Raw genomic sequence first — 10087 nt, forward strand, 5'->3', positions numbered from 1 at the left:
GGTAGCACTTACGGCTCTCTCACCCCACTATTGGAAGTTCTGACGTCCTGACACTTTATTAGATTGTTTTCTTTGCACAAGAACTCCAACATGAAGTGGCAATAAAAATATTCACGGCCTCTGTGATCATTAGCCAAACCTCTATAAAGATAAATGTAGTCAGTTAGTGAACTAGTTAGTAAATTATGCAAAAACATACAACTCGTGCCTTCGACTTGTACCACTAAAAACACATTTTTCAAACGAAATTACAAAACTAAAAGTAAAAACTAAACTAGATACTAAAATACTGTTGGTTTAAAAAAAAAGAAAAAAAGAAAAAGAAAAAAAGAAAATAAACGTAACCACTGATTAATAATTTTATTCTCTTTCTTTCTTTGAGCATGAAGTGCAGCTTCCATATTAAATTAAAATATATTATCCTGGGGCCACAAACACGCGTTTTGTGGGTCCACAAGAGGTCGTTGTGGTAATTGTGATAAACTGGGAGCCACAGCCTCCTCTCAGTCATCAATCACATATTTCCATTTCAACAAATAAGTAAGTAAAATACAACAGAAAACGGGTATATTCAATATTATTTAGTATTACCAATTTAGGCCAAATCAGTGACAGTAATAAATCGTTTTTATTTAGCAAACACACAAATAAATTAGCAAATGCAAAACCGTATATTTTATATTTGTTGGTGTAGCATAAAGCAAACGAATTACAATTTCAAATACATCCATGTGTCCGTGTTGTATAGACAACAGTATAATACATGTAAACGAACTTTGCGTATTTTTTCCCTTTTCTGCAATCTTATCTGTCATTTCCAAAACCTTTGTAAATGTAATAACACATAAACATCACCAGTAATACGTTAATAGCACCTTTTCAATCTTTTTTATTTTATTTTATTTTTTTTTTATTTAGGCTGAGATAAATTTGCTTATCCCCCCTCCTGTCTTTAAAGCATCACTCATTTCACAAGGACGCAATTCAACAACACACTTAACGTGATGTGATCGATCACTATTGAGCCATGATTTCGTTTTATTTTCGTGAGGTCGCCTTCTTTTTTTCTTTCTTTTTTGCATAAACTGCTTTGCATGCTTTTGTTAAATCCGAGTTGTTGTTCTCTCTCTCTCCCGTTTTCTTCTTCACGCCTTCACCTTGCTTGTTTGACTCCTTTGAGCTCTTCCTCCTCTGCTGCATGTGGAAAAAAACCGTCCCCCACTCACAATTTCATCTGGATTACCATTAAACCCTCCTAGGAGAGCAGTTACAGGAATCTCTGATTATAAGGAAACCAACACACGTGAGAAGTAATATGACATAGATATATAATGTAGATATTCAAATCCATTATCATTATTATTATTTTTTAAAAGAACATCTCAAACTAATTGCTTCAAGTAGAGTGTTATACACCATTTACTTCTGGCCTTTTCATCTATTACATGCAGCTTCACCTCACTATTTATATTTAAATGAAATGCTTAAAAGCTTCAAGTCTTACACGAAAATGTTTGTTCTAGTATCCGGTTTTATTTAAATAAAAGTTGCATTTTAGGCAGATAAATGCCTCACCCTGCCTATAAAATACATTACAGATAAATTTACAGTAAGTGTAAACTCACTACTAGAACAGATGCTTAGGTTGCAATATAAGGATGTTACACTGGTTACAGAAGTAGTGGTCAATCACAACAACAAAGGTGGTATAAGAATATTATGCGTATTATAGTGATTGGCCACTTCCCATGTTTGGGCTCGTCCATCACGCAATATGCGGTGTATCCCTGGGGACTGTAATTGTGAATCACGTGGACGTGACCGAGTGTTTGGGGGTTTTGTTGGGTGGGAAATGGTCATTTGTATTGACCAACAGAGCTGGCCACTGCAGGAGCGCTAAAAGGCGTCCAAAGAAAGGGGAGAGACGGCAGCAGTGGACACTGAGATTAAACCATTGCTCCCGAACATGGCAGAAGGTATGCTGGCAGGTTTTAGGGAGTTATCTCTGGGAACGGTTAGAACGCTTTCTGGTGGGGCAGGAATTCAATGTATTGTCTAAGATGTTTTTTGTTTTTTTTTTGTTTAGCGAACGGGGGGGTCGGGGTCTTCACAGAAAAAGAAATTTCTCCCGGTGACCCCCCACCCCTCATTGTTTAAGGGGGATAGGTTGCCAGCCCCCTTTTGTTTACCTCCCTCTCACGCTTTCCCTCTCGCCGCGAAGCTTCTGCGTTTCACAGCATTTTGCATGAAAGTGGCAATCTGCGAGGATTACCCAGTTTGAGGGCTTGTACACTGGATACTGTAGCTTGGGTGCTGATTTTGACTCAAGGCAGAACTGAAGACATGGGTTCCGTTTCTAAGAAGCAGCTCCGAGGTTGGGTAACTTGAGCTACATTTTGAGAAGTTTTTGCAAGTTAATTGAGTCGTTGTACCTGTGGACTGTGCGCTCGATTGCAGCGGAACGTTTTAACGCATTGTTCACACACTTGAACGTTAAAATGTGCAGTCCGTGTGTCTATCAATGCTTTGCATTGTCTTTCAAATTTTGTGCATCTTACGGGAAGGGAGAATATTTTTGTTTCCTTTTTGCGCTAATGCACCAGTTCGTTGTGCATTCGCTGAAAAAAGTCGCATGTTTATTCCCCTTAAAAAGTTGGCTATAATTTATTCCAAATTTTGCGAGAAATACAGCCTAATCTTGTTCATTGTATTGATTCGTATTGATTATTGATTGGGTAGCCTAGCCTAAAGGAAATTTTGTATTTCCGTTTTTTAAAACCTTTCAATTTAAAAAAAAAAATCTTTTGCGTTTTTAAGCATCGTCACCTTCGCAGGTTTAAAGCTTTTCTGTAGTAATTGCTAAATTGTTTCATCGTAGGAGTGTGTAAAACCGAGGAGGATGAAGGACCGAGTCCCGAGGAGAATTCAGAGTCTTTCCACGGGGTCGGTGTGTGTAAATGGTTCAACGTCCGCATGGGTTTCGGGTTCCTGTCCATGACCAGCCGGGAGGGAGAGCCGCTGGACGAGCCGGTGGATGTGTTCGTCCATCAGGTATGATCTGCTTTTGCTCCGACGTGGTGTTTGTTTATTATGTGAAACGCAGCACTGGTGGTGGCGGTGTGTGGACCAGCTCCTTTGCATCCCAATAAAGATATCTAAAATGTAAAGGTAAAAATATGTTTTCCATCTAAGCAAGTAAAATCTCTCCACACCAGGAGATCAGAGATCAATCTTATCTTCTTCCAGTCTTCACTTTCTGTGCTTTTAGACCTAGTCCCAGCAGCAAAGGATTGTGGGCAGAAGTTAAAACATTACAACAAACAAAAACTTAAAGAAAGCGAGGTTAATCAGAAATCCAGTCCTTCAACAGGGAGGGCACTGAAAGACATTTAAAGATAAAAATTGCTACAACGCCGGAAACGTCTAACTGTTAAATTGATGCTTTTGCTGCGCGGTGGGTGTTTCTCCTTTAGGGGAACACGTGTTGCAGCCAGAGGGGAGCAGCGGGCCTCCCTCGTGGTTTTCAGGACGCTGACACAATGTGATGGAGAGATGAATGTGCGGTTTTTGTTGTTCATTGAAGCCAGCGCACTTTTAACAGGCTTACATCCATAAGCCTCCTGAGCTGCATGAAAACTGAGCCATTAAGGAGGAGGAAACGTTTAATTGATCTCCATCTGGAGACGTGAACAATCAGTGTGCATTGTTTTTGTGTGTGGGTGTTTGTTTAGATTTTTTTAACCATTTATTTTCCACCTGCGAACAGAATTCTTTAACACATCATTTGAGCAACCTATTGGGGTGGTATCTAAAAAGGGTTACTGATCCTGATCACTGCTTTTCAGATTAAACACATTTTAAACAGTCAAACTTGAGGTGGCTAAATACAACACAGTCACCTCACACACTTTTCCCCCCCACCTGGTGCTGCTGTTCCTACTTTTAGTTTTAAAGTAGAGCTTGAAGGCTCATTCCAACACTTTTATTCACCTTAAAGTTAAGTGTTTGAGTTTTTGTTTGTGTGTGGGTGTGGGGAGGTCCCTTCTCCTCCTTTTTCATCTCAGTGAGCTTCTCCATTTCTATCTGATAAGATAAAGGTTTCGCATGTGAATGAGAGGCATTCTCACTAGCTGCCCATTCACCTCAAAGTTCTCACCATAAAGTGATTAAAGGCTCTTTGCCGTCTGCTCAACCCCCTCTGTGTGTGTGGCAGAGGTACACTAGATCTGTAAGTCAGTGTAACACACCAATTTAACGAACACCCTGGTAAATTTCTTTGTTCTCAAAGCATCATGGGAAGATGTGTTCCTACATTGTAACACTTAGTTTTGATCTGCTTTTTGCATCATTTAGACTTATGCTAAGATTAAATAATGCATAATAAATAAATGCACCTACATAATATACACAGCTATAACACAGGTCTGCCATCCACATTTCATTATAATAAGTTTGCATGTCCTCTCAAGCAGGTCTTGCTCGTTTCTGTCTTCCTGTTGCCTACTGATGATGATGCATATAGAAACATTTAATTGTTCTGTGGAACAGCTCTGATATGTTTTTTGACTATACACAGGAAGCTGGTATTTGATTACTCATATTGCAAACCAAAAACATCAGTTCAGTTGGCAGAAATGTAGATTAGTGCTCCAGCAGTCGCAGGGACTCAAATGAAATTAGAACCAGCGCAGGTGCCATCAGTATAGATTCATACAAACGGTCATATGCTACTTAAAAACATTAAAATCACTGTTCAGAGTTATTGAACTGAATGCTTTTTACAAATGGCCACATGTTTGTCTTTTAGTTTGAGCTTCCATTTGACCATTACAATAATATCACTGGTGTCATTTTAGCCAGTTATTTCTCTTACTGTCTTTTAGAAAACCTGGACACATCAGTGATTAATGTACAGGGGTTATTGCAAAAGAAAAGGCCTCAGTCCTAAAATTAGTGGCCGCGTGTCAAGGAAAATTAACTCCCAGGGTCCTCTGGCCTTTGTGCAGGTGAACAATGGGGCCATGCATTCGAATGAAGCACCCTGTGGCCGTGACCGAGCCCCTGTTTGTCTCAGCGGTAGTCCCTTTATTGTCCCTCACTGCTCTGATGTCTTTCTCTGACTCAGTTGGCTTCCAGTCATCTTCTGTTTACAGGTCCTTCACTTTTAAATGGCCCCATCCTGATTCTGTACCTGCATGTGAGACTAACCTGGTGTGTTGAGGGTCCGTTACTGGGGTAAGGAAGGTCACACGTTGAAGAGGAAATGGTTAACAGTAAGCAGCACAGAGAGGCCTGATGGGACTGGGGCTCTATGGACGTCCACGCAATGCCACTCAATTGTCATGGCTCACCAATCATGTTTCCTCGCTGCTCAGGACGTTGCAGCAGATGCTCAGCTGTGACTCAGTGTTGGAGGATTAGAACACATCACTTTTGTTTGTTTTGTTTCTCACTGATGGGGGTGTTGCTAGTTGGCTCACTTGGACCCCCGCCTGTGTTTGTAACGATTTAAACCTCAGCTTTAACCACTGGTGTGTCCTAATTGTTGTTTAATATAAATCTGCGTTTTGGAGATTAACTACTTGTCTCCTTTTAAATTATAACCTGTCGTGGAATATGATTCCTTGTGGTTTGGGCAAAGAAAGAATGCAGACCGATGGTCGCACGTAATAGATGGATGATAACTCACTCCAAAAAATAAAAAAATAAAAGAAAATGGGATTAATGCCTATCAAAACAACCCCGTAATTAATGGATCGGTTTTCCTTTGCCAGCAGTCTGCGGTATGAGTGACTATTTAATCATATAGTCGCACTACGGGAATTTTAGAGAGGGGTTTCCCATGTTGTGTTAGCCAGTCTATGGGATTTATCCTCAAAACTGCACCACACCTTCCCCTTTCCTTCATCTCTTTCCTTTCTTTGGGAGTCCAAAATGTTTCTATAAGGACACTAGTATCTAGAAGATGATCCTATTCAAAGGTCACTTCAGGTGAAGGCAGTATCAGTTAAAATACAGTGGATAAAATGACTGATTAAGCCAAGAACTCGTAAGATCAAAATCATCATTATATCCAAGTACCGATATGAAAGAGAGCTATCAATCATTTTTGCATTCCCGAAACTTTTATCTTCCACCTCTTTCTGCCAAGCAACTATTCATGGAATGTCACCCTGACCCCCAACCTCACAGAGAAGCTTCACCCCACCCCCAACTCGAACACCAACCCCTGCATCCTGCAGTTTAGGGTTAGTGGTGGTGGTCAGTGTGTTAGAAGAGCTTTGTGATGTGGGTGGGAAGAGGGATCAGGGTGGGGGCAGCAGTTTGGAATTTCTTTTAAAGGGGGGGATGGGTTGAAGGTTATCCCCACCAGGTTTACTACTCAGACAACACCAAATAGACAATGCAGCGTTAGGGAAACAGTGCTTTGAATTGCAAATCGGTGTGTGCATACTGCTGAGTAGAGTGGGAACAGCAAGCTTTGGTGCTTGTTTGCTCATCATCAGGTGAGGCCTGGCAATCACCTTAAAATACTAAATGCCTGATAAGCGCAGTTGGCCTCTGATGATATCACACCGTGAGGAATGAGTGGGGGTTGATCTCAAGGGTCAAAGTCTCCACAGGCTCAACGTGGAGGTGATTTGGTGTGATATTAGGAGTTGTAAAACACCCAATTATCACTCTATATATCATACAAGATATCTACATGTGATGGAGAAGAAAACACATCGTTTATCAATCAGCACTCTCCCATGTTGTAAATGCTTTATACACTTGAATGGCCAGAAAACTCAAATTCATGAAACAGTTACGCTCATGATGGAAAATCTCCCTATGTTCCCTTTTCAGAGTAAGTTGCACATGGAAGGCTTCCGCAGCCTGAAGGAGGGCGAGGCGGTCGAGTTTACCTTCAAAAAGTCATCCAAAGGTCTGGAGTCACAGAGAGTGACCGGACCAGGTGGCATCCACTGCGTGGGCAGTGAGCGGAGACCCAAAGGCAAGAAGGTCCAAAAGCGGCGTTCAAAGGGGGACAGGTACGCATGGATGAACTGGGACACAACAAGAGAAATATCTTTAATTTCTTTCAGTTCCATCTTCAATTATTTGAAGCATCTTGGTGTCAGATTAAAAAATAAAATTTGTGAAATACTTCTATGGTACACTATATGCAAACTGTACTAATAACAGCAGAAAAAACATCACTAACCCAATAAAAATAGCTCTAAAGCTAATTAAAATTAGCAGTAAAACTTCAACACTCATAAACTTTACACAGTAACACAGGAATAAAATATTTCAGTTTTACTTTTTACTTCTTTAACAACAGCAAAAAATAAATAAATAAATTTTTTTTAAAAATCCTGCACTTTTTTTGTTGAGTTTGAAGTAGATACACAATGATGTTGTAGTTTCTCCCTATTTTGCTTCCTCTCCCTTGACCCCAACCCCCACATCTAGCCCTAGTAAGGGTCACATCAGCAGGCTTGACGTGTGACCTGGATCAATAACTGTTTAAATCTGCTGGCCCCTGGTGAATTCAAACCGACCCACTCTCCATCTCCTCCAAAACCTCCTCTACCAACCTCATTTGATAAAAGCATTGACTTCAAAATAACTTTAAACTCCTGTTTTAAAAATCAAGGTGCTAGTTTGATGTTATCAAAATAAAATGTCGATTTTTTTTTAAAGGCGTTTCTAAAAGAAATTTAAAAAGTGATAAATTTAGTATGTCAGTACTAATGATTAATGTGTTATAAACAGAGAAAACATCAGCTTCTGTTCAGAAGGGGAAAAAAATTCTCATGAAGATCAAAAGGCAAAGGCAACAATACCCCTCCCAGCAGAAGAAAAAAGAACTAAGGGGGTCTTGATACTCGGGATAGTCTTTGAATATTCATTTAATGCAGGGTTAGAGGTGTATCAACTTTACCCCCTCTGTCAGTTGTGATTACAGCCAGAGAGTAGTGAGTGTGAAAACAGATCATTACTGCCTCAAAGAGTCCTGGGAGGGCTGCTGTGTTCAATACCTCTCTCTAGACTGCTGATCCAAAGATATCATTCCCCTTCAGTGTATTTCATTATGCAACACTGGATTGGGTTTCATGGATGTATGCGTGTGAATAATTGATCATATTTATTACCTATATGGAGATAATTATATCAATTTTCGCTTCACCGGGGTAAAACACGGCACCTTTTTGAGGGTGTGTGTACATATACATCTATATATTTATATGACTGAAACAAGGGGAAAAAGCCCTCCTGTCCATTTAATTGATAACAGATGTAAGAGCCCTGCCAAGGGGGTGAAGGGTCACTGTTGTCATGGCAACGGTGTATGAGTAAAAGCAAGAGAGCTGGGGGGCTGGGATGGGATTGGGGAGGGGTTGGGGGTCAGAGTTCAGAGGTCATTACTGCAGCTTTTTTAGACAAAGGGACCACTTCCCCTTCCTTCCACTTGCCTTCTGATGGATGCTGATGTAGGGAGCTTCTGTGATGTGATGGTATAGACCTTGACACCACCCCCAACGACCACAGCTACAAAGCCACACTGACCCTTTGGCAGCCGCCCTTATCCAACCTTATCTGGTGCTACAAAGGTAGCAGAGGGTCCACAGAGCCACATACTGACCGCCCCACGCCCACAACCCATCTGTCTTCTGCCCCTGTACGCGTGGCCATGCTATAGATTACAAACGGTGGACGGTGGGCACCTTATGGGCCTACCTTTGATACAAAAGCATCTGAAGCGGTTCACAAAACTTAAAGATCCATGGTAACAAGGTCCGCATAAAAATACCAGGTTTGCCACCCAATTTATGTCTTCTAAAAACCCTCCTAATCAAAACAGACGCTACTGAAATTTAATGGTATTTTTGGTCAAATAGAAAACTTTTAAAAACATTTACTTCTACTGTTTCCCTAAAGACTTAAAGTATGACCAAATGCAAACTCATTCATTTTAGGTGACATGTTGCCATCTAGTGGTAACTTAAAAGCTTTAAGTTGGTGGCTTTACGTTGTAACTTGCTGCAGCTTGAAAACCTCAACATGCAAAAATGTCTCTTAGTTGTCACATTAGTTACTACTTTTTGGTTGGTATAGAGTTTGATATCAAGCTGGAACATTATCTGACCTTAAAATGTTGTTTTCAGATGTTTAATCACAAGCAGAGTATTATTGTATCACAACATTGTGATAACCTCCACATAATAGGTTGCTTCATCTCTTCTGGATATGGAAGCTATATCCAAATACAGAGATATACTTGTTTTTCCTGCTTGTTTTCTTGAGACCACTGCAGGTTCAATAGACGTCTTTCTATTCTTTCAGATGCTACAACTGTGGAGGCTTAGACCACCATGCCAAAGAGTGTAAGTTACCTCCCCAGCCAAAGAAGTGCCACTTCTGCCAAAGCATTGACCACATGGTTGCCAGCTGCCCAATCAAAGCACAACAGTCTTCACCGGGTTCTCAGGGAAAACTGTTCTCCTCCAAAGGAGACGAGGAGGAGCACAGCCAGCAGGCACCACCTACCGAGACCTCTGATTAAACACAGGATCCGACTCTGGGGAAGCACAGAGGCCAATCAAACTGCTTTGATGGAGTGGAGGGAGACTCAATCCCCTTCCACCTGTTGAAGCTGCTTTTGGAACTACCTCAGGTTAAAAATACTCATGAAGAATGTTGCTGAAGTCTTTTTTTTAATTTGGTTTTTATTTGGTGTAACACTCAGGAATACTGCTGTACTATTGCACTCAGGACGCTTGCTTAATGTATGAATCACTGGTATTGGGGATTGGAGATTGTAGTGAGCAATGCTATGTAATGGATGATCTTCATGAGTTTACGTAGATTTCTGTTATATAATAATGTGCCTCTGCTGTGGGCATTATACCTCTTCTTCTTTGAGTAACACTCAGTGTGTTTAGTATAGCTACACTTTTGCTGCCTTACCATTTTGTTTCCTTCCCGACTGTTACACCTCACTATCCGACAGGGCGTAGATGTAACAGTTAGTACATCTGTAATGAATGTTAGAGTTTGCATATCATATGGGGATGGGGGAGGGGTTTGTGAAATAACA

General features: G+C 40.8%; 1 protein-coding gene across 1 annotated transcript; it reads left to right on the forward strand.

Annotated features, from left to right (window-relative positions):
* The first annotated feature begins 1966 nt into the window (after positions 1-1966).
* lin28aa (lin-28 homolog Aa) lies at positions 1967-9553 on the forward strand. Its single transcript, XM_005736204.1, has 4 exons — positions 1967-1976; positions 2879-3051; positions 6850-7034; positions 9334-9553. Exons 1-4 carry the CDS (start codon positions 1967-1969, stop codon positions 9551-9553), a joined length of 588 nt encoding a protein of 195 aa, XP_005736261.1.
* The last annotated feature ends 534 nt before the right edge of the window (positions 9554-10087 follow it).

This window comes from Pundamilia nyererei, unplaced genomic scaffold (assembly GCF_000239375.1).
Source record: "Pundamilia nyererei isolate P.nyererei 1_Seehausen unplaced genomic scaffold, PunNye1.0 scaffold00067, whole genome shotgun sequence".
In the NCBI taxonomy this organism is placed as follows: domain Eukaryota; kingdom Metazoa; phylum Chordata; class Actinopteri; order Cichliformes; family Cichlidae; genus Pundamilia; species Pundamilia nyererei.

Coding starts and splice junctions, on each gene's coding strand:
- lin28aa (XM_005736204.1), top strand. Junction 3,052..6,849: donor TGGATGTGTTCGTCCATCAG/GTATGATCTGCT, acceptor TTCCCTTTTCAG/AGTAAGTTGCACATGGAAGG. Junction 7,035..9,333: donor CGGCGTTCAAAGGGGGACAG/GTACGCATGGAT, acceptor CTATTCTTTCAG/ATGCTACAACTGTGGAGGCT.